Source organism: Tauraco erythrolophus, chromosome 14 (assembly GCF_009769465.1).
Source record: "Tauraco erythrolophus isolate bTauEry1 chromosome 14, bTauEry1.pri, whole genome shotgun sequence".
In the NCBI taxonomy this organism is placed as follows: domain Eukaryota; kingdom Metazoa; phylum Chordata; class Aves; order Musophagiformes; family Musophagidae; genus Tauraco; species Tauraco erythrolophus.
The window spans coordinates 354,929-376,498 of NC_141478.1; the positions used below are offsets into that span (position 1 = coordinate 354,929).

At 69.7% G+C, this 21,570-nt stretch overlaps 3 protein-coding genes across 9 annotated transcripts; all 3 read left to right on the forward strand.

Annotated features, from left to right (window-relative positions):
* The first annotated feature begins 3,707 nt into the window (after positions 1–3,707).
* Positions 3,708–9,199, forward strand: FES (FES proto-oncogene, tyrosine kinase). 5 transcript variants are annotated; one of them, XM_086620253.1, is made up of 18 exons: positions 3,708–3,926; positions 4,034–4,207; positions 4,279–4,375; positions 4,729–4,912; positions 5,255–5,392; positions 5,477–5,596; positions 5,672–5,794; positions 5,863–6,049; positions 6,152–6,229; positions 6,460–6,669; positions 7,022–7,144; positions 7,404–7,457; positions 7,655–7,773; positions 7,983–8,077; positions 8,192–8,315; positions 8,451–8,608; positions 8,817–8,939; positions 9,057–9,199. In XM_086620253.1, the coding sequence occupies exons 1-18, from the start codon at positions 3,708–3,710 to the stop codon at positions 9,197–9,199; spliced, it is 2,469 nt and encodes an 822-aa protein (XP_086476379.1). The 5 variants fall into 5 exon arrangements, with proteins under 5 accessions (XP_086476379.1, XP_086476380.1, XP_086476381.1 ...); XM_086620254.1 differs by having other exon boundaries at positions 3,708–3,868; positions 3,985–4,207; XM_086620255.1 differs by lacking the exon at positions 4,034–4,207.
* Positions 9,200–10,415: 1,216 nt separating this feature from the next.
* MAN2A2 (mannosidase alpha class 2A member 2) lies at positions 10,416–18,506 on the forward strand. 3 transcript variants are annotated; one of them, XM_086620193.1, is made up of 23 exons: positions 10,416–10,547; positions 10,735–10,989; positions 11,140–11,284; positions 11,403–11,574; positions 12,004–12,131; positions 12,234–12,407; positions 12,748–12,934; positions 13,015–13,192; positions 13,379–13,581; positions 13,913–14,095; positions 14,290–14,404; positions 14,613–14,680; positions 14,809–14,974; positions 15,258–15,494; positions 15,595–15,717; positions 15,817–15,931; positions 16,027–16,160; positions 16,274–16,415; positions 16,611–16,744; positions 17,065–17,142; positions 17,508–17,702; positions 17,815–17,925; positions 18,354–18,506. In XM_086620193.1, exons 1-23 carry the CDS (start codon positions 10,416–10,418, stop codon positions 18,504–18,506), a joined length of 3,528 nt encoding a protein of 1,175 aa, XP_086476319.1. The 3 variants fall into 3 exon arrangements, with proteins under 3 accessions (XP_086476319.1, XP_086476320.1, XP_086476322.1); XM_086620194.1 differs by lacking the exon at positions 17,065–17,142; XM_086620196.1 differs by lacking the exon at positions 17,065–17,142 and having other exon boundaries at positions 17,514–17,702.
* A 1,492-nt stretch (positions 18,507–19,998) lies between these two features.
* Positions 19,999–21,470, forward strand: LOC147527815 (protein shisa-like-1). The gene is made up of 3 exons (XM_086620545.1): positions 19,999–20,149; positions 20,785–20,998; positions 21,236–21,470. The coding sequence occupies exons 1-3, from the start codon at positions 19,999–20,001 to the stop codon at positions 21,468–21,470; spliced, it is 600 nt and encodes a 199-aa protein (XP_086476671.1).
* The last annotated feature ends 100 nt before the right edge of the window (positions 21,471–21,570 follow it).

Below are 21,570 nucleotides of genomic sequence, written 5' to 3' on the forward strand. Positions count from 1 at the left end.
CCGCGAGCCCCTTCGCCGTCCGCTGCTGCACACCGGGGCTGGGGCAGGGGCTGCCAGCACCCCGTGCCAGCACCAGCCCTGATCCTCCGCAGACGGAGCCGCTGGCTGGGGGCCACAGGACTATTTTTCTATAATAACTTTTTGGTGCACAGTAATTTTTTCTTGTAATTTAATCAGCCGGGAGCTGCCTCCTGAGCCTGTTTTTAATTTAATGGATGTGGATATAACGCTAGAGAGACTGAGTTATTAAATGTTCAGAACTATGCAAACCAGCTGCTCTGCCTGTGCTCTGTGTGCTGTGGGCATGAGTGCCCCGGCTGGGCAGGGGTGGCACAGGGCCTACCTGGAGCCCGGACCTGCTCGGCAGCCGTGGGAGGGGGCACCTCGCTGGGCTGTGTGCCTGCTCTGCAGGCTGGGAGCCCCAGCTGCTGCGCTGCCCACACCAGTGCTGCTGCAGGAGCTGGCGGCGCCGGGTGCCCGCAGCCCCTGGCCAGGATGGGGAAGTGCCCCAAGAAGTAAAGAGACCCCCAAAGCCGAGGGCTGCCCTGCCTGGACTGCAGGCAGGAGCTGGTGCTGGGCAGGAGCTGCTGTTTGGGATGCGGTGGAGACTTGGCAGCAGGCAGGGGCTGTGCCACTCACCTGAGCAGTGGGAAGCAGCTGCTTATCAGGAACCCGCAGAGAGAGGAGCTAATTCGGGAGCCGGGTGGAGGGGTGGGCGGAAAAGCCTGGGGGAGCTTGCACCCCTTTTGCACAGTGCATGGGCTGAGCCCCTGCGCTGCAACCCGGGGACCTGCGGAGCAACCCAGGGACCTGCAGAGCTTGCACGCTGCAGCCCCCGTGTGCAGCATCCTCCGTGTGCAGCATCCTCCGTGCCCAGCATCCCCTGCTGCCGGAGCCCTGTGCCCACAGGGCAGCCCTGGGGCCGGACCTGGGCCTCACGTGGGCCATGGCCAAATGCCAGGCGGAGCCCACCCCAGCCCCACCGAGCCCCTGGCGGGGTCTTGGTCCCCAGGAGGGTCTGTCGAGGCTGTGCTCGCGCGGCTCCTCTCTGCAGAGCCCCTCGGCCTCACCGCTGCCGCGGCGGCTTCCTGTGGTCAGGAGCGAGCTCCTTGTGGCGCGGGCGGCTGCAGGCGCCTCGCAGCCCCCGCTTCCGCTTCTCATGGGGTCGGGCTGGATCAGGTCCCTGCTGCCCCTTGGCTGAGGCCGCGCTGGCACGTGCTGGCAGCTCGTGGGCCGGGGGAAGCAGGGTGCCATGGTGGGCTGCGGCCATCGAGTGCTGCAGTGGCAGTACCCGCTGGGGGAGCAGGCAGAGGCCGCGGCCCCCCCGGGCTGCACAGGCTGTGGGAGGGTGGACGGAGGATGTGAAACTGGGTGAGCCGTGGTGTGGCTCACAGCGACCTTCCTGCTGCAGGCAGAGGGCATGGCTGTCAGGGAAGGAGAGCTTCTGCACTCGCTGTTGCACCCGGGGCCCCGCAGTGTGGTCCTGACTGGCCTGGCACCGCAGTGGGCAGGACCCCATGGGGCTGGGCAGGCAGGGTACCCCGGCAGGCAGGACCCCATAGGGACCAGGGCCGGTTACAGGATGAACCAGCTGGTGGGAGACTGGGGACCCTGGCAGCACATGGCAGCTCTTGAACTTCTGACTGGGCAGTAAATGGGGCATTAACCGGGCTCCTCTCACCCCAAGGGGCCATGGCGACTCTGGGTGGGGATTTGTGTCTCAGTATAGAAACCTCCCACGCTTGCTGAAGCGCTGCTCGGGGCCTGTGCCCGGGGTGCCATGGCAGCCCCTGGCTGAGCTGTGCCCTGCTGTGCTGTGCTGTGCCGTGCTGTGCCATGCTGTGCCACGCTGCATCCTGCTGTGCTGCGCTGTGCCGTGCTGTGCCATGCTTCGCTGTGCCATGCCATTGTGCTGCTCCTTGGTGTGACCACCCAGGCATCACTCAGCCATGGGAAGGCGAGTCAGCTCCCATCTGACACGCTTTTCCCCTCGAACGCCTCTAAAAGCGGAATCAGCTCGGCTGTGTCCTGCAGGTGACCGTGACGTCCCGCTGGGGCCAGGGCCCCCCTGCCAGGCACAGGACGGGGGACTTGGCACAAAGCACCAGGGAGGTGGCCGAGCAGAGCGAAGCAGAGCCGGGCTGTGCCAGCGACAGGGACACTTGCGGCTGGAGGTGGTGGCGGCTGCCCCTGCGAAGCGGCTGCCAGGTCTGAGCGGTCCCAGCGTGGCACTGGTGAAGCACTTTGAGAGGGAAGTGCCCTGGGCACATGCAGGGAGCAGGGCCCCGGCCATGTGGGCACAGGCTGGCACTGAGAGCTGGGGCACAGCTCCGTGGGTGCCTGTGGAGTGAGTGCTCTGTCCTGTGGCCTTTCATGGTCACAAGGCTCAGGGGGTGGCAGGATGCCCCCCTCTTCAGTGGGGCTGCACAGAGCCCTGGGGACCCTGCCGGGTATCCCCCCACTCCCTGCAGCCTCTCGGGGAAGCAGGGGCACGGAGGGGGCTGGGGAACAGGCAAGATCAGGCACAGCTGAAGGGGCTTTGCTGGATGAAGCCCCTGCGGGGCGAGGGCTGAGTTTGGGCTCTGCAGGGGGAGTGGGCCATGCTGGCACCGGGCCTCGGTGCGGGGCAGCCGGGAGGGGCGGTGGGGCTGGGGGCTGCCCAGCTGCGGCGGAGCCCTGTGCTGGCGTCGGCCGCGGGTGCAGGGACTGGCAGGGAGGGGAGGAAGCGCAGGAAATCTCGCAATGGCTGTATGGTCAGCACCGGGTTTCCTGTTCCTCCCCAGGAGCCAGAGCTGCAGCGGGTCCAGACTGTGCTGGCCTCAGCCCCGGCAGGACGCCAGCGCCAGCCTGACGGCACGGACCCCGCGGCACACACAGGTTGGAGGGGCTGTGCCCCAGAGGGGTGTGGGCAGGGACAGGGGACCCCTTTGTGGGGCTGGGGGGGGTGTCTCAGCCCTGGCCCTCTGCAGGGTCGTGGGCTGTGCCAGGGGACGTCCTGCCCTGCACAGAGACGTGCCCCAGCACCCTCCTGCTCCTACTGCCCCCCTGCCACGGGGCAGGGCACCCCACGACCGCAGCTGGGACCAGTTCGGCTCCCAGTGGCCATGCTGGAGTCCCAGGTACTGGGATGCGTCCAGACTCGGCACCTTCCTCTGGGGCTCAGCACCCACTCCCCATCCTCCCTACTCCCCACCCGTGCCCTGGCCCCCAAGAGCCCCCCCATCCCGTTGTGCCCGGCTGCCCCTGCCGCAGGCACAGGGGTGACTGTATTGACAGGCAGGACAGGGTCGGAGCTGCGGGACCGTGTGGGCCCAGTGCCCCAGCTGGGGTGGGGGACATGGCAGCACCGCCCTCGGGGAGCAGCCCCGCGTGCATGGCAGAGGTGACACTGCTGCTTCTGACCCCACGCTTCCTCCTCCCTGGCACCGTCCCCGCTGGCCTCAGCGGCCTTGGGGCATGGGGTGTGCTCAGACCTCCCGCCTGCTTCGGGTGCGCTTTGCGAGGCGGATCGCGTGGGACAGGGAGGACGCTGTCCCCACCGCTGCCCGGCCCAGGGACCACGGCTCGTGGCGGGGCAATGCGGCAGGAGGGTGCGAGACGCAAAGAGCCACGGCCACTGGTGAAGGTGGTGAGGGGGGCAGGGGGGCAGCTGTGGCTTAGGCTCTGCCACCGCTCCGCAGCCTCCTCCTGCGTGGGACGGCAGTGCCATGGGCTTTGGTCCGGAGCTGTGGTGCCCGCAGGGGCACAGCGCACTGCTGCGGCTGCAGGACAGCGAGCTGCGTCTCCTGGAGCTGATGAAGAAGTGGATGTCGCAGCGCGCCAAGAGCGACCGCGAGTACGCGGGGATGCTGCACCACATGTTCTCCCAGCTGGAGAAGCAGGAGGGCCCTGGGCAGCTCCGCGACCACGGTGGCCGCATCGGGGAGGTAGGGATGCCCCGGCGCGGGAGCACAGCTCGCAGAGCCTGGTGTGGCGCGATGCCGTGTCGGAGGGCGGCCGACCCCATGCCGTCCCTGGCATCCCGTCCCTGCAGTCCTGGTGGGTGCTGGCGAGCCGGACGGAGACACTGAGCCAGATGCTGCGGCGGCACGCGGAGGAGCTGACGGCGGGGCCGCTGGCCAAGCTGAGCCTGCTCATCCGCGACAAGCAGCAGCTCCGCAAAGCCTTCAGCGAGCAGTGGCAGCAGCTCAGCCAGGAGTACAACCGGGTACGCGGTCCCGCGGGGGCGGCAGGGGGCCCAACCCGGCCCCGCTCCCCTGACGGCGTCTCCCTCCCCAGACCACGCAGCAGGAGATGGAGAAGCTGAAGGCGCAGTACCGTAGCCTGGCACGCGACAGTGCCCAGGCCAAGCGCAAGTACCAGGAGGCCAGCAAAGGTGCCTGCTGGCCCGGCCCTGGCCCACTGTGTCCCCCCCCGGCTCCCCTGGTGGGTCAGGGGTGGCCAAAGCACCTCATGCCCTGTGGGACCCACGGTGCAGCCTGGGCTGGATGGGTGCTCTGGGGGCGGGTGGCGCGGGGCGAGCCCAGCCTGGCACCTGGGGATCCGTGCGGAACTCCCAGGGTTACAGCCCTGAGACACAGCGCAGTGGGTCGCATGTGCCCCCATGCACGGGGAGGTGTGTGATCGCCCTGGCTCCTCTGCCTGCCCTGGGGCCCCCTCCTGGCCCTGTCACTGCCCCCGGCCGCCGGGGCCTCACTGGCTGTGGTTTTCCGTGGCCTCTCCCCCCAGACAAGGAGCGGGACAAGGCGAAGGAGAAGTACGTGCGTAGCCTCTGGAAGCTCTACTCTCTGCACAACCAGTACGTGCTGGCGGTGCAGGCGGCCACGCTCCACCACCACCACCACTACCAGCGGGCGCTGCCCAGCCTCCACCAGTCCCTCTACAGCCTGCAGCAGGAGATGGTCATTGTCCTGTAAGAGTCCTGCCCGTCCCTGGGCACCCTCATGGCCCCTGGGCATCCCTGTGGCCCCTGAGGACTGGGGGTGCTCCCTCCTCCTGCCAGAGCCCCGTCGGCCACGTGCACCTTCCCTGTCCCGTTTCCTGCCCCATGGCCCCTGCCCCTCGTGCTGTAGCTGTCACAGTGATGCCCCACAGCACCACGCCAGACGCGGGGGCTGAGGGCACGAGCCCATGGGACACAGGGTCAGGCCAGCCTGGGCACCGGGGCTGGGGCAGGGATGGTGGTGTCTGCCCACAGGGGCACCGGGCTGTGGGCGCAGAGGCATGGCAGCCCCCAGCGCCCACGTCCCCGTAGGAAGGAGATCCTCATGGAGTACTACAGCGTCAGCAGCCTGGTGCAGGAGGACATGCTGGCCGTGCACCAGGAGATGGCCGGCGCCATCCAGGCCATCGACCCGACCGCCGAGTACAGCGGCTTTGTCCAGAGCCACAGGTACGGCCCCGCACGGCTGCAGCCCTGCTGCCGGACACGGCAGCACAGGGCAGGCGGGAGGCAGAGCCGTGTGGGTGCCCGCAGGTACGGCTCCGAGGTGCCACCGGCCGTGTCCTTCGACGAGAGCTTGCTGGAGGAGACGGAGAGCCTGGCCCCGGGGGAGCTGCAGCTGAACGAACTGACCATCGAGAGCGTCCAGCACTCGTCAGTGGGGCTGGCCGGGGGGTGCCACCGCCGCCAGCGCGGCTTGGCACCCTCCGGCACCCGTGTCTCTTGCAGCCTGACGTCGGTTGAGGAGGAGCTGGCGGCCGCCACAGAGGCCGTGAGCAGCAAGGAGCAGCGGGTGCGGGAGCTGCAGGCGGAGCTCCGGGGCGCAGAGCAGGGCCGGAGCCCCGGGGAGCGGTGAGGTGCGGCGGGCAGGGGGCGAGGGGCCGCGGGCGGCCCAGGCTGACCGCCCCGTCTCGCCGCAGGGTGCACTTGCTGAGCAGGCGGCAGGGTCTGCAGGAGGTGCAGCAGCAGCTCGAGGGCTGCCTCTGCACCCAGGCCAAGCTGCAGGCGCAGCGGGACCTGCTGGCCGGGAAGCTGGAGGAGCTGGGGGCCGGGGACCCCCTGCCCGCCCTGCCGCTGCAGGAGGACCGGCAGTCGGTCTCCTCCGTGGTGAGTTCTGCCCCGCCACACGCCGGGTGCCGCAGGGACGGACGGGGCAAGCTGGGCTCCGGTCACCGCCCCCGCCAGCGCCCAGCTCACGCCTCCCCCCAGGAGCAGGAGCGGAGCGGGACCACCGCACTGGAGACCCTCAAGAACCACATCTCGGGCATCTTCAGCCCCAAGTACTCGGTGAGTCCCCAGGCACCTCCGCCCACCCTGCCTGGCTGCCTTGCCAAGCCTCGCGAGCCCTCAGCACCCCCTGCCTTCTCCTCTGCGGCCCCACAGCCCCCTCCCGTCCATGTCCCAGCTCCCCCCAGCCTGCTGCACCCTGTCCCGGGCACAGCTTCCAGGCACCACTGCAGCCCCCACCTCCAGCATAACCCGGGAGCATGACCGGGCTCTCCCCTGTCTCCATCCAGCTGCCACCCCCCGTGCCCCTGATCCCGGAGGTGCAGAAGCCGCTGTGCGAGCAGGTCTGGTACCACGGGGCCATCCCACGCTCGGAGGTGCAGGAGCTCCTGAGCTGCAGTGGGGACTTTCTAGTGCGGGAGAGCCAGGGCAAGCAGGAGTACGTGCTCAGCGTGCTGTGGGACGGGCAGCCCCGGCACTTCATCATCCAGGCTGCCGACGTGAGTGACCGCAGGCGGGGAAGGACAGCCGGGGGTGCCCCTGCGTGGGCAGGTGGGGGACCCCACCCGGGCACGGCCCCTGGCTCTGCAGCTGCGGCACCACTGGCACACGTGCACAGGACGTGTGCGTACCGTACGAGTGGCGTGCTCCCATCCTTGCATGGGCCAAGCGCGGAGTGTGCGGTGTGAGCCCTGCATCGTGTGCGTGGATGCCCACTTCCGTGTGCTTGCCGTGCCCAGTATGCATGCATGTGCTGCGCTGTGTGCATGCGTGCACACCCGTGCACCCCAGCCCTTGTGGGCACACCCATATGGGTGTGCAGGAAGACCCCTCAGCCTCCCCTCTCCGCAGAGCATGTACCGGCTGGAGGGGGAAGGCTTTCCCACCATCCCGCTGCTCGTGGAGCACCTCCTGCAGAGCCAGCAGCCCATCACCCGCAAGAGCGGGATCATCCTGGCCAGGGCTGTGCCCAAGGTAACGACGGGCAGTGGGGAGAGGGATGAGCCCCCGTGCATAAGGCAGCCCTGCCCGGTCCCTTCTCCTGCCCATGGCTGGGCTGGGAGCCCCAAGCTCGCTTCTGCAGCCAGAGGTGGTGACTCAGCCCTGGGGGGAGCCCGGGGACTCGGGATCCCCCCTCTGGGGCTGCCTGAGAGAGAGCTGCAGGGGCAGGGGGGATGTGGGCCTGGGGTGGGCTGGGGAACGGCTCACTGCCTTCGGTGTCCGCTCACTGCAGGACAAATGGGTGCTCAACCATGAGGATGTGCTGCTGGGGGAGCGCATCGGCCGGGTGAGTCGGGGTGCTCAGCGTGCGTGGGGTCTGCGGGAGGGCAGGGCTGTCCCAGGGGGTCTGCGGGGGGAAATAGGGCTGTCCCCACGGGGTGTGCAGGGAGGACAGGGCTGTCCCCATGGGGTCTGTGGGAGGGCAGGGGGTGCCTCAGGCCATGCCACGGCAAGCTGGGACAGTGCACCGGTGTCTCTCGGCAGGGTAACTTTGGGGAGGTGTTCAGTGGCCGCCTGCGTGCTGACAACACCCCTGTGGCTGTGAAATCCTGCCGAGAAACCCTCCCGCCTGAACTCAAGGCCAAGTTCCTGCAGGAAGCCAGGTCTGTGCAGGCGTCGCGCTTGTCCTGGCCCCTCTGTCCGTCCTCGGGGCCTGGGGCTGTTCAAACTCCACCGGGACTGCAGATTCCCAGGCTGAGAGCTGCATCCCTGCGCCAGGCAGGCAGGGCATCCTGGGGACAGCGCAGAGGTGGCCTGTGCCCGGGACAGCTGGGCCCCTGTGTGCTCATGGCGCCCTTCCTCGTCCCCACAGGATCCTCAAGCAGTACAACCACCCGAACATCGTCCGGCTCATCGGCGTCTGTACTCAGAAGCAGCCCATTTACATCGTCATGGAGCTGGTGCAGGGTGAGTGGCCCTGGCCAGTGGCCCCGGTGCGGTGGGGGCAGCCGGTGCAGCATATGCAAGCTCACTGTGGCGTGCCAGGGTAGTCACCCGCTGGCTCTGCCATCCTGGGTGCAGGGGGGGACTTCCTGAGCTTCCTGCGCAGCGAGGGGCCCCACCTGCGCGTGAAGGAGCTGATCAAGATGACGGAGAACGCTGCCGCTGGCATGGAGTACCTGGAGAGCAAGCACTGCATCCACAGGTGGGCTCTGGCAGCGCGGGCAGGTGCTGGGCAGGGCAGGGTGAACCCCAGAGGCCTCGCTGCCCCCTATCCCGTGCCAGGCAGAGGCCCCCGGGGGTGGCCGGCTGTGCGGCTGATGGCTCTGGGCCATCCCAGGGACCTGGCTGCTCGCAACTGCCTGGTGACGGAGAAGAACACCCTGAAGATTAGTGACTTTGGGATGTCACGGGAGGAAGAGGATGGCGTCTATGCCTCCACAGGGGGAACGAAGCAGATCCCCATCAAATGGACCGCCCCTGAAGCACTCAATTATGGTGAGGGATGGAGCTGGGCATGGCCCAGTGGACCCATGGCACAGCTGGGAGCCAGGAGTCTGGGGCACACCATCCTGCTCCCGCACACCTGGTCCTGGGGAGGAGGCAGAGCCGGGGCACCCCAGCCCTTGTAAGCGCGGGCACAGCCAGGGCAGCGGTGCTGCGGGTGTCCCCAGCTGCCAGCACCCGTCCCGTCCCATGTCCCCAGGCCGATACAGCTCCGAGAGTGATGTCTGGAGCTTTGGGATCCTGCTGTGGGAAGCCTTCAGCCTGGGCGCCGTCCCCTACGCCAACCTCAGCAACCAGCAGACGCGAGAGGCAGTGGAGCAGGGTAACGGCTGGGCCACTGCGGGATCTGCTGTGGGGCCCTGCCCGTGGGACGGGCAGGACAGGGCTGCGGGGGGTGCGGGGCCACTGGCTGCCACGTCCCGATCCCTGCCACCCCCAGGCGTGCGGCTGGACCCCCCGGAGCAGTGCCCGGAGGACGTGTACCAGCTGATGCAGCGGTGCTGGGAGTACGACCCCCGCAAGCGGCCCAGCTTCAGCACCATCCACCAGGACCTCATCGCCATCCGCAAGCGGCACCGGTGAGGGGGTGCCCGGCCGAGGGCAGCGCCCCGCCGGCCCCGCTCCGGCAGCGCCGTGTGCCCCGCGTCCAGCCGTCCCTCGGGCAGGGCCCGCCTGGGAAGCGGGAGCGGCGGGGCGGCGGGCACGGCTGTGCCCCGGCCCAGCCCCGGGCGGGGGGCTGCCGCCCGCCCCGGGGACGCGGCTCCCGCCGGGCTTCGTCCTCTGCAATAAACAAACGCGCTGCGCAACACCGTGTCCGCGGGGTACGGAGGGTGCGACCCCGGGGGGGCGGCCCCGCGGGAGCCAGCGGGGTCCCCCGCCCGCGCTGCGCCCAGGGCAGGGCACACCGGCACCCCGCGGGGGCTGCGGGGGGCCGTCCGGGCCCGGCCCCGGGGCTATGCGGGGACGGCGGCGCTGCCGCCGGCGGCCCGGGAGTGCCGGCCGGGCCGGGCCCGCCCCGCTGCGCGGCCCGGCGGAGCCGCCTCCTGACGGGGCGGGCGGGCGGGGGGCCGGGCCCGGGGCCGGGCGGGCGGAGCGGCGGGCGGGGCCAGGCCCATCGCGGCCGCGGCAGCCGGCGGGCCCGGGGTGGGCGATGTGAGGAGCCGGGACGAGCCGGGACGAGCCGCGGAGCCGCCCAGGGTAAGAGTGGAGCGGCCGCGCCCCCGGGGCGCTCCCGCGGTGGGCGGCCCCGGCCATCCCCGGCCCGGCCCGGCCCGCTCCCCGCGCCGGGCCGCGGCGCAGAGACCCCGGGGTGCCGGTTCGGCGGGGCCGCCGCGGCCTGCTCCGGCCTCGGCTGCTCCCGGCCCGCGCCCCCCAGCCGCAGCCCCGCGGCGGGCCGGGCCCGAGGCGCCCCTGGGCCCGCGCCTCCGCCGGCGCCGCCAGCCCGGGCTATAAATACCCGGTGCCGGATTACGGCAAGTAGGGCGCGGGGGGGCGGGGGCCGGGGGGGGGTCGCGATCGCGGTGAGGGTGGCGGCGGGCAGGTGATGGGCAGGTGGGCGAGGGGTGGACAGGGCGCGGGGGCAGCGGGCTGGGCTGCCCGACCCCCGGTTCCCCGGCGGGTCTGAGCCCGCGGCGCGGGCACCGTCCCGTCCCGTCCCGTCCCGTCGCGTCGCGCTTCTCCTGACGCCCCGTCCCGCCCCTGCTCCCACCCTGTCCCCGGCCTTGGAACCGCGGCCGGGCTGGCAGCGGCACTGGCATCGCCCTGCCCTGGTGCAGGTCCGTCCCTGCGGCCCTCCGGGATGAAGCTGAAGAAGCAGGTGACGGTGTGCGGAGCTGCCATCTTCTGCGTGGCCGTCTTCTCCCTCTACTTGATGCTGGACCGGGTGCAGCACGACCCCACTCGCCACCAGAGTGGGGGCAACTTCCCCAGGGTGAGCGGCGGAGCCACGGGGACGGGCACGTGGGCCAGCGCCAGCCTGCTTGAGGCCAGCCGGCACAGCCTGAGCCCGTTCCCTTGCCTGGACCAGGGCTTGTCCCTGCTGCTGTCAGTGCACAGGGGGCCGGGACCCCCCTGGCAAAGGGCACCGGTGGCTCTCACCGCGGCGTCTGTGTCCCCAGAGTCAGATCTCGGTGCTGCAGAACCGCATTGAGCAGCTGGAGCAGCTGCTGGAGGAGAACCACGAGATCATCAGCCACATCAAGGACTCGGTGCTGGAGCTGACAGCCCATGCAGAGGGGCAGCCGGCGCTGCCCCACCACCCACCCAACGGCTCCTGGGTGCTGCCCCCTGAGAGTCGCCCGAGCTTCCTCTCCGTCTCCCCGCAGGACTGCCAGTTTGCCCTGGGGGGTAAGGGCCAGAGCCCAGACCTGCAGGTGAGGGGCTGGAGCCTTGGCCCAGCATCTCGGTGCCCATGTCTGCTGGTGCAAGGGGTTCTGTACCAGGGTGTCCGTGAGGTCCTGCCCTGCTCTGTTGGGGTTCTCTCAAGCTGGTGTCTGCTCTGAGCCCTGTCTCCCACCTGGCAGATGCTGGCCGTGTATTCCCTGCTGCCCTTTGACAACCAGGATGGCGGTGTGTGGAAGCAGGGCTTCGACATCACCTATGAGCCCAATGAGTGGGACGCTGAGCCCCTGCAGGTGTTCGTGGTGCCACACTCCCACAACGACCCGGGTGAGCAGTGGGCGAAGGCAGGCAGGGGAGGAGAAGGGCTACCCCAGCCCCTGCCACCCTGCGCCGCTGGCAGGGGAGGGCTGTGCCCCGCGCAGTGACCCCCAGCGTGTGCCGGCAGGCTGGATCAAGACCTTCGACAAGTACTACTACGACCAGACGCAGCACATCCTCAACAGCATGGTGCTGAAGATGCAGGAGGACCCGCGCCGGCGCTTCATCTGGTCCGAGATCTCCTTCTTTTCCAAGTGGTGGGACAACATCAGTGCCCAGAAGCAGGCTGCGGTGCGGAGGTAGGACCGCCTGCCCGGCCCCGCTGCCCAGCGCGGGGGGCAGGGGGCTGCTGGAGACACCGGCTGTGAGCGTGGGGTGCTGGAGGGAAGGGCCCTGGGGAGACACAGGCTGCCCTGGCTGCAACGCAGCAGCCACAGGCTCTGTGCCGCTCACACCTGGGAGAACTGAGGTGGAGAACAGAGCTGGGGATCATGGGCTGCAGGGCACGGCGGCAGGCGTTGGTCAGTGTGAGGACGGGCTCCGGTCGGGGCCTCGGCCAGCGTGGTGCTGCAGAGGGATGTCTGTCCGGGGGCACGGCCGCCCGTGGTTGCGGAGGCTGTGGGTGAGACCCAGGTGGCTCCAAGATGGGGGGAGGCTCTGCCACGGACACGCAGCTTGCCACTGGGCTCTGCCCACACCCGGTCATGTCCTGTGTGTCCCTCTTGCAGGCTGGTTGGCAACGGGCAGCTGGAGATGGTGACGGGCGGCTGGGTGATGCCTGACGAGGCCAATTCCCACTACTTCGCCATGATCGACCAGCTGATCGAGGGGCACCAGTGGCTGGAGAAGAACATCGGTGAGAGCTGGGCGCCATGCCAGGCAGGAGGGGCAGGGTGCTGCCGCCCACGGGAGGTGCTGCCAGGCCCAGCGTGTGGCTGATGGGGCACTGTGCCCCCAGGCATCACGCCCCGGTCGGGCTGGGCCGTCGACCCCTTCGGGTACAGCTCGACCATGCCCTACCTGCTGAAGCGCTCCAACCTGACGGGCATGCTCATCCAGCGTGTGCACTACGCCATCAAGAAGCACTTTGCCGCCACCCAGAACCTGGAGTTCATGTGGAGACAGACGTGGGGTGAGGGGCTGCTGGGGAGGCGACTGCAGAAGGGCCCTGCCGGGGTGGGTGGCAGCCGGGAACAGCTTCTGGCTGCTCTCCTGGGCAGATGGCGAGCTGGGCGCTGCGAGAACATGGCTCTGCTCTGCAGCAGTTCTGCCCTGCGGAACAGCCCCGGGGTGACTCTCCAGCTGCCTCCGGGGGAGGCTGCTGTGCTCTCTGGGCTCCGGGCAGATGAGCCTGTGTGCCAGGTTTGCCCTGTCCCAGCAGCTGTCCCTGTGCCCATGTGCCCATGGGATCCCTGCTCCGGGATAGGCAAGGGAGAGCCATTGCCGGTGCTCATCTGTCCGTGGTCCCGCAGACACAGATGCCAGCACCGACATCTTCTGCCACATGATGCCCTTCTACAGCTACGATGTGCCCCACACCTGTGGACCAGACCCCAAGATCTGCTGCCAGTTTGACTTCAAGCGCCTGCCGGGTGGCCGGATCAACTGCCCGTGGAAGGTGCCTCCTCGAGCCATCACGGACGCCAACGTGGCGGAGCGGTGAGTGCTGCAGGGGCAGGCGGCTCTGAGCCCCCCGGCCCTGCCCAGGAGCCAGCCTTACCCGTTGGCCCCCACGGCAGGGCCCAGCTGCTGCTGGACCAGTACCGCAAGAAGTCCAAGCTGTACCGCAGCAAGGTGCTGCTGGTGCCCCTGGGAGATGATTTCCGCTACGACAAGCCGCAGGAGTGGGACGCCCAGTTCCTCAACTACCAGCGCATCTTCGACTTCCTCAACTCCCAACCCAACCTCCACGTCCAGGCACGTGCAGGGAGGCCGGGGCAGTGCGGGAGGCCGGGGGGAGCCGGGCCCCACAGGCGGAGGACGTGAGGAGACCTTGCACCCTGTCGGAGGGTGGGCAGTGCCAGGAGGGGTGATGGGAGCCCCTGGCTGCAGGCGCCGCGGCAGCTCCCCATCGCGCTCAGGGCTGCGTGCGCTGTCCTGCAGGCGCAGTTTGGGACGCTCTCCGACTACTTCGACGCTCTGTACAAGAAGATGGGCATTGTGCCAGGGATGAAGCCACCCGGGTTCCCGGTGCTGAGTGGAGATTTCTTCTCCTACGCGGACCGGGAGGATCACTACTGGACGGGCTACTACACCTCCCGGCCGTTCTACAAGAGCCTGGACCGGGTGCTGGAGGCCCACCTCCGGTGAGGGGAAGCAGGCTGGGCCCCGGGGTGGGGGCTGCACGCAGGGGGCACGGGCGAGGGTCGGCTGGGCAGCGCTCAGGGCCCCTGCAGTCCTTGGTCTGTGCCCGGCTGACAACGCGATGGGGGTGGCCCAGGCAGCACCAAACCCTTGCCTGGCCCCAGGGCAGCATGTGCCCCTGCCAGCCCTCCCCTGTGCACAGAGAGCACGCAGGCTGGGCACCATTGGCACGGGGGCAGGCTGGTCTGGCTGCTTCTCCTCTGCCCTCCGTTCCGGCACTGCTTGGCCCGGGGTGCTGGGGCGGGGGCCTGCGGTGACTCTGTCCCTGCGCAGGGGGGCAGAGATCCTGTACAGCCTGGCGCTCGCCCACGCCCGCCACGCCGGCGCTGATGGCAGGTACCCGCTCTCTGACTACGCCCTGCTGAGCAATGCCCGTCGCAACCTGGGTCTCTTCCAGCACCACGACGCCATCACCGGCACCGCCAAGGAGGCCGTGGCGGTTGATTACGGAGTGCGGTGCGTGCAGGGGGTCGGGGCGCAGCCCGGAGGGGCCCGTCGCGGATGGGGGCTGGTGGACACGGGGCTGGGAGCACGGCTGGGTGTCGGGGTCCTGTGGGGCCCCTCTCCTGGGGGGATGTGAAGGATGCTGGGGGGGTGCTGGAGGAGGACGGGGGGGCGTCCCGGGTGGCTCACTCCGCCTGTGCCCTCAGGCTGCTCCACTCCCTCACCAACCTCAAGCGCGTCATCATCAATGCTGCGCATTACCTCGTGCTGGGGGACAAGGACGCCTACCGCCACGACCCTGCTGCGCCCTTCCTTGGCACGGTGAGCAGTGCTCCGCCCGTGGCTCCCTGCGCCCAGTGCGTTGCACCGTGCGGGACCTGCTGTCCCCGTGCCCCAGGGAGCACAGCCCTGCCTGCCTGCTTGGTGCCGGGGGACACCTGGAGAAAGAACCCCAGCCTGTCCCTGTGCCCCTGGGCCCGGCTGGCAGCAGTGGTGGGCACACCCCGGCTCTGACTGCTCCTTTCCCCAGGACGACATGCGCCCCAGCCAGGACTCGCTCCCAGAGAGGACTGTCGTCAAGCTGGATGCCTCACCCCGGTGGGTGCTGCCATGAGGGGCACAGTGTGAGAGGGGGACCCGGGACTCCGTGGAGCAATGGGTGGGCACACGGGGCAGCTGGGACACCATGGGGCCAGGGTGGCCATCGCTGTGTGAACCCCCCACAGGTTCCTGGTGGTGTTCAACCCACTGGAGCAGGAGCGCCTGAGCGTCGTGCCAGTGCTGGTGGACTCCCCGCACGTGCGCGTGCTCTCCGAAGATGGGCAGCCCCTGCCTTGCCAGCTCAGTGCACACTGGGGCTCCGCCACTGACACGGTGCCTGATGTCTACCAGGTATGGGGTGCCCCGGTGCCCACCACCAGCCTGTACAGCCTGTGCATGCCAGCCTCCTGTCCTCACGCACTGCTGCCGCAGCCAGGGCAGGGCACCCTGTGAGCCCTCCTCTGCGGAGCAGTGTTCCCGCACCACAACGCGAGCTCCCACCGCTTGCGACCCCCTGTGCCCCCATGCACATCCCCCTCCAGCAGAAGCTCCGGAAGCGCCAAGACGGGGTCTTTGCCCTGCCGGCAGCCAGCTGTCCTGCGCAGGGGCTGGCTCAGGTCTCTGCTGCCCGCAGGTGTCTGTCCTGGCCCGCCTGCCCGCGCTGGGGCTGCGCGTGCTGCAGCTGCACAGGTCCTTCGACGGCCATGCCACGCTGAAGTCTTCCGTGCGCCTGTACCTGCACGGCCGGGACTTGCCTGTGCGCAAGCCGGAGGCCGTACCTGTGCACGTCTTCCCAGCCGCTGCCGAGGACTTCTGCCTGGAGAACCAGCACCTGCAGGCCTGCTTCGCGGGGCGCTCGGGCATGCTGCAGGCGAGCGCGGGGCTCTCGGGTGGCACGGGGGCGAAGGGCGGGGACGCAGCGCTGCCCCGTGCAAGGTGTGCTCACCGCTGCGCCGGTGCACGCCCTGCAGAGCATCCGCCGAGCCGGGGAGGAGCGGGAGCAGAGGCTGAGCAGCGAGTTCCTCATCTACGGCACCAGGACCTCCAAGGACAAAAGCGGAGCTTATCTCTTTCTGCCTGACGGCGAGGCCAAGGTACAGGGGCTGCGTCTGCGAGCCAGCTGGCAGCGGTGCCCGCGGCCACGTGACGGCCCTGCGGGCAGCAGCCTCAGCGCAACTCTCCTTGCCCCCCAGCCCTATGCCCCCAGGGACCCCCCAGTAGTGCGGGTGACGGAGGGACCCCTCTTCTCAGAGGTCACCAGCTACTACCAGCACGTCCAGACTAGGGTGCGGCTTTACAACGTGCCAGGTGGGACAACATGAGGCTGTGCTGGGGCAGTCGCTGGCGTGGGGCACTGGGCGATGCTGCCTGCGGGGCACAGCCGCTCACGTGCTCGCCTGCAGGGGTGGAGGGCCTGTCCCTAGACGTGTCCTGCCTGGTGGACATCCGTGACCACGTCAACAAGGAGCTGGCCCTGCGCTTCAGCACCGACATTGAGAGCGATGACACCTTCTTCACCGACCTCAACGGTTTCCAGGTATCTGGCAGCCTGGGGAGGGATAGCTGCTGCCCGTGGGGGACAGTGCCCTGGCACCCCGCGCCAGGCACCGTGGCAGCCGCTTCTAGCCACCGCCCTCTGTCCCTTGGTAGATCCAGCCCCGCAGGCACCGGCAGAAGCTGCCACTGCAGGCCAACTTCTACCCCATGCCCACCATGGCCTACATCCAGGACCCGCGGAGCCGCCTGACGCTGCACACAGCCCAGGCCCTGGGCGTCTCCAGCCTTGGCAGCGGTGAGCCCGGGGCTGTGGGGCTGTGCTGCAGGGTCCTGCCGCAGAGCTGGGGCTGCTGGGGAGGAGGGTGCTGTGGGCTGGGCACAGAGTTCCCAGTCCTGCTGTCTCGGGGGGCTCTGAGTCGCGTGGGAGCGTTTCCGTGCGGAGCGGCGGGCTCCCGCTGAGGCGCGGGGCGCTGGCACCCGCTCTCCGCAGGCCAGCTGGAGGTGATCCTGGACCGGCGCCTCATGCAGGACGACAACCGGGGCCTGGGCCAGGGGCTGAAGGACAACAAGCGGACCTACAACCGGTTCCGCCTGCTCCTGGAGCGCCGCGCCACTGCCAACAAGGTGTGCGGGCTGGGGGCTGTGGGAGCAGGGTGGGCACAGAACCGCTCGCTCGGAGCACCCAGCTCTGCCCTGGGACAGAGGGGGGTGGAGGTGCCTGCCGACGGCCGTGTGTGCCGGCTCTGCTGCCCCACGGCCCTGGCGTCGCGCTGGCCCTGCGCAGGGATGGGCCATGCCCGGAGCAGGGGCGCGTGGGGAGGGTGGGACCGCGGACCGGGGTCTGTCCTGCAGACAGGGCGCAGCGCCGTGCTGCCCTTGTAATCACGGTGTTCTTGTCCCGTCCCCTCGCCGCTCTCCGCGCGTGTGCCATGTCACCCATTCAGAGCTCCAGCTTCTTTTCCAAACTGGCCTCCGTGTTTAAAGCCTTGGGCTTCCCTGGCGCCGGGACTGGCAGCCCCGAGGTAACGGCCGGCCCGGCCCCGCCGTCTCCCCCTGTCTCGTGCACTAGCTCTAGCATTAGCCCAGCCAGGCCCTGTAGCCGGCCGTGGTCTGACCGTCGGCTCACCGGGGCCCGTACCGGCTGCCTGGCCGGCAGCCACCCCCTGTCTGGGCGCTGGGAGGGGGCCGTGCTGGGGTGGGCACAGCTCTGGGTACTCTGTGCTAGCAGGTGCCTGTTCTGGAAGCGCTGCTGGAGAGGCTGCACGGAGCAGGAGGCCCGTGGGCACTGCCCGGGTGCTGCCCGGCGCTGCTGCTGCCCTGACCCTGCCCAGGCACTGCCCAGCACTGCTGCTGCCCTGGCCTGCGCTGACCCGCCGCTCTTTGGCAGGTGCAGGACGGCCGCCCCATCAGCTTCCCCTCCCTGCTGAGCCACATCACCTCCATGCACCTGAACGCCGAGGCCCTGGTCATGCCGGTGGCGCAGGAGAAGCCGGCCCCGCCAGCCCTGCGCTCCTTCGTGCCCTTCTCCGCCACCCTCCCCTGCGACTTTCATGTCCTTAACCTGCGGATGCTGCAGGCAGAGGTGAGCTGCGCCCCATCGGCGGGGTGGGCATGGCTTGGGGGCGGCAGGGCTCTCGGGGGGTCTCGCACCCACCGTCCCCAGCACCGTCCCTCACACCGCGGCTCCCCGGCAGGACGACTCGCTGCCCTCGGCCGAGGCAGCCCTGATCCTGCACCGCAAAGGCTTCGACTGCAGCCTGGAGGCCAAGAACCTGGGGTTTAACTGCACCACCAGCCAGGGCAAGGTAAGACCAGGCTGACCGTTCCACCCACCGCTGGGTCAGAGCCAGGCTGGAGCCCCTGGCATGTCTGGTGCCAGGCCTGCCTCCTGTGCTCGTGCTAAGCTGGGCTGGAAGCTGGAGGGGGCCCCCAGGTCCACCAGCACCAGTGGCTGGTCAAGTGTCCCACAGGGCAGCTTGCAGCCCCACTCTGCCCCTCACCTGGGCAAAGCTGGGGGACGTTGGCTTCTCATGAAGCAGGTCTGGAGTCTTCCAGGAGCCCTGTGTCCCCCAGCAAGGAAGGGCAGAGCCAGGCTGAGCTGGGTCAGCGTGGTGCCCTGGGCACTGGGGGGGTCTGCAAACTGGCCACTGGCACAGCGCGGGTGGGGCCATGGTGCCAGGCACCATGTCCCGCTCATCTGGGCCACCCGCCCTTCTCCTTCCTCTCTCCCCAGCTGGCTCTGGGCAGCCTGTTCCAGGGGCTGGAGCTGGGCTCCCTGCAGCCCACCTCGCTGACTTTGATGTACCCGCTGGGCACAGCCTCCAACAGCACCAACATCCATCTGGACCCCATGGAAATTGCCACTTTCCGCATCCGCCTGGGGTAGCGTCTCCCAGAGCGGGAGAGGAGCAGACTGGCTGGGCAGCATGGGAGAAGCCGCTGAGCCCAGCAGCACCAGCACGAACCGGGAGAGGCTTGGCCAGCAGACCCGTGGCAGGCAGGTGGGCGCTGGGCAGGCGGTGCCGGACTCACAGAGGCAGCTGCCTTCTAATTTATTAGTCCTGTGTTCTCAGATAGATTTCAGAAGTGAACTGCTGTGGCAGGGCTGTGCAGAGGCTGCCAGATGCTGCCCGGGCACAGAGGGCACAGGCCAGGCACTGCTCCGGGCAGAGCGTGGCTGGTGGGGGCAGCGGGCCAGGCTCTGCCGCCGCTGGCGAGATAGGCACAGCTGCCCTGCTGTGTTCGCGTGGCTGCCCCAGGAGCATGCCCACTCCAGTGTATTGGGCCAGGGGCTCGTGCTGGGCTCCCCTCAACCCATGGGGTGGCATGGGGGGTGCCAGGAGCCTGGCGGGTTTGGGGCAGCTGGCCGGGGAGGTGCTGCGGACTGGAGACTGAGCTCGCCTGGAGCTCGTAGGAAACATGAGGCTGTTTCCAAGGCCCTGGTCTGTGTCTGGTTTGTGGTTCTTGCACTTGCAGCCTCCCAGGGCTGGGGGCTGCCAGCGGCCCTCGGGGCTGAGGCACCTGCGGGCACAGGTCACTGGACCCTGTTCCTGCGCACAAGGCCGTGGGGCGCTGCCATGGGGCGCTGCCAGCCGTGACCAGCTGGCCAGAGCAGGCTGAGAGTGCGGTGTGAAGCGGTGGTGGCGATGCTCTGGCACCCGAGGAGCCTGGCTGGCTGGTCCGTGGTGTCCCAGGGGCTGCGGGAAGCTGTGTCACCAAGAGCATCCTCCCGGTTGCTGTGGGGACCGCAGGGGCTGCCACGCTTCCCTGCCCCCCCTGGGACTAATTACTGCGAAGGGGTGCCAGCAGGGAGGGCTGGAGAGGAGCTGGTGCTGGCTGAGCTCTGTCTTGGTTACCTGCACAGCCTCCGGTGCAGCCCATGGGCTCAGCCACTGCCCCGAGAACATGGAGCTGGCGTGGAATGGCAGGCTGGGGGTGTGAGCACACGGTGGGGCTGTGCCGGGGAGCGGGGGACCACAGCTTTGTGCTGGCACAGCGTGCCACCGGTGGCTCTGCCAGTGCCTGGCTAATGGCGTGGCTGGCGAGTGGCCAGGCTGCTGGTGCAGGGCCTGCTGCCCGCTGGGGCTGGGTTGCTCGGGTGGCTGCGGCACAACCTGCCTGCCCACAGCCCCGGGGCAGGCACTCACCCTGCGCCCCAGCCTGGCCTGTGGCCCTTGCCCGTGGCACCGGGTCCCCAGACGGGCCGAGATGCCCAACCAGGGTCCATGGACCCAGCGGCCGGTGCCCCACTGCAGGATGGGGCAGGTGCCTCCCGTCCTGCACTTGGCCCCAAGAAGCTCATTAACGATGCTCCTGCCCAGGTCCCTGGGGAGCAGGCAGCGCGGGCAGGAGGCTCTAATGGCTCCAAGCGGCTCCTGATGGGCCGCCATGGAGGCGGGAGCAGGAGGGGCTGTGGTTTCTGCCTCCACTGGAGCCACAGCTGCCTCTGCCCAGGGTCGGCCGGGAAGATGCTGGATGTGCTCCTGCTCCGGCTGCTCCTCGCCACGGCTCTGTGCCCTGGCCTCCTCGGTACAGGTACAGCCCCGCTCCGGCTCCTCCTGCTCCCTGAACCTGCCTGCTCATCCCTTGCGGGCTGCTCCCGCGACGGAGGGTCTGTGCCGGGAGGTGATGGTGGCCCAGGCATGGTGGTGCCGGGGCTGGTCCCACCACAGCATGTCTGTGGGGTGCTGGGGAACAGGGAGGAGATTCAGCATGGGGAGATCTGGGCTTATCTGCTGGCCCAGGGGCTTTCCCCTGCCCTCTGCCACCATCAGGCTCCTCCCCGGTGTGTGCCCTTGCTGGGGTGAGGGTGAGTGCCGGAGGTCAGGGCAGACACGGGGCCAGGGCCACCAGCGGGCAGTGCTGGGTGGCAGCTGTGCTCCGGGGCTGTGCCCTGCCCAGCTGTGACCTGAGCCCACCCTGAGGGCCGAGCCGGGGGCTCCTGTGGGGCCGGGGCGCTCCCAGCCTAGCCCAGCCCAGCCCTGCTCGGCTCTGCTGCATCCCTGCCAGGGCCACCTTGCCGGAGTGGCAGCCCGTCCCGCTGGCATGCTGGCTCGCCTCGCCGTGGGGCTGGAGCCCAGCACATGGCCCGTTCGCGGGCTCCGCGGCCCCCCGCCGCAGGGGCTGAGCCCCGGCACTTGCCAAGCACCCACTCCTCGCCGCAGTCCCGGTGCAGAACCTGCACCTCTGCGAGGGCTACACCGGCCCCGACGGCCGCTCCCACCCCGGCTTCTACTGCCCGCGGCTGACCGACCTGCCCGGCCACCGCTACTGCTGCCGCCCCAGCCCGCGCGCCCTCAAGTCCTGCTGCTCCCAGCTGGCCCTGGAGGCCCTCACCGGGGCCAACCTCTCCAGCCGGGCCAGCCCGGGCCTCCTCCGGTGAGCGGGGCGCCTGGCTGCAGTGCTCGGGGCTGCGGGCATAGGGCCTGGACGGTGGGAGGGGGACAGAGGCTCTGGGCTCCTGGCATGGCCCCAGGGGCTCCCGGCACTGGGGGCTTCTTGTGGCTACCGGGGCTGGGGGCGCACGCTGTCACCCTGGAGCCCAAGCCGGGCCCTCTGGCACGGGGGTGCTGCTGTGGGGCCATGGCTGCCCCTGCTGAGGTGCCCCCCCCGCAGGAAGCCGCTGGCGCTGCCCTTCGTGGGGCTCTATGGGCTCTTCATCCTCCTCCTCATGGCCGTCGACCTCTTCCACTTCTACCGGACCCGGCACTGCCGCCCCGGCCGCCTCCTGCCCCGCGCCCGCTGCCCGCCCTGCGGCCTCCCGGGGGTCTGCCCGCCTCGCCCCCGGCCCCCCCGCGGCTCCCGCGCCCCCGGGGGCTCCCGCCGCCGCCCCGGGGTGCCGCCGGCCTGACGCGGCCCGGCCGGGGCTGCTGAGGGGCTGCGGGCAGGGGGGGGAACGGGGGGGAACGGGGGGGCACGGGGGGGAACGGGAGGTCAGACGCACGCGGCGC

Excerpts from the sequence above, each read along its gene's own strand:
- FES (XM_086620253.1), top strand. The coding sequence starts at position 3,708 with ATGGGCTTTGGTCCGGAGCTGTGGTGCCCGCAGGGGCACAGCGCACTG. Across the intron at positions 4,208-4,278 it reads TCAGCCAGGAGTACAACCGG|ACCACGCAGCAGGAGATGGA; the intron begins GTACGCGGTCCC and ends CTCCCTCCCCAG. Across the intron at positions 6,050-6,151 it reads GGCAGTCGGTCTCCTCCGTG|GAGCAGGAGCGGAGCGGGAC; the intron begins GTGAGTTCTGCC and ends GCCTCCCCCCAG.
- MAN2A2 (XM_086620193.1), top strand. The coding sequence starts at position 10,416 with ATGAAGCTGAAGAAGCAGGTGACGGTGTGCGGAGCTGCCATCTTCTGC. Across the intron at positions 10,548-10,734 it reads GTGGGGGCAACTTCCCCAGG|AGTCAGATCTCGGTGCTGCA; the intron begins GTGAGCGGCGGA and ends CTGTGTCCCCAG. Across the intron at positions 14,096-14,289 it reads GCGGTTGATTACGGAGTGCG|GCTGCTCCACTCCCTCACCA; the intron begins GTGCGTGCAGGG and ends CTGTGCCCTCAG.
- LOC147527815 (XM_086620545.1), top strand. The coding sequence starts at position 19,999 with ATGGGCCGCCATGGAGGCGGGAGCAGGAGGGGCTGTGGTTTCTGCCTC. Across the intron at positions 20,150-20,784 it reads TCTGTGCCCTGGCCTCCTCG|TCCCGGTGCAGAACCTGCAC; the intron begins GTACAGGTACAG and ends TCCTCGCCGCAG. Across the intron at positions 20,999-21,235 it reads GCCAGCCCGGGCCTCCTCCG|GAAGCCGCTGGCGCTGCCCT; the intron begins GTGAGCGGGGCG and ends CCCCCCCCGCAG.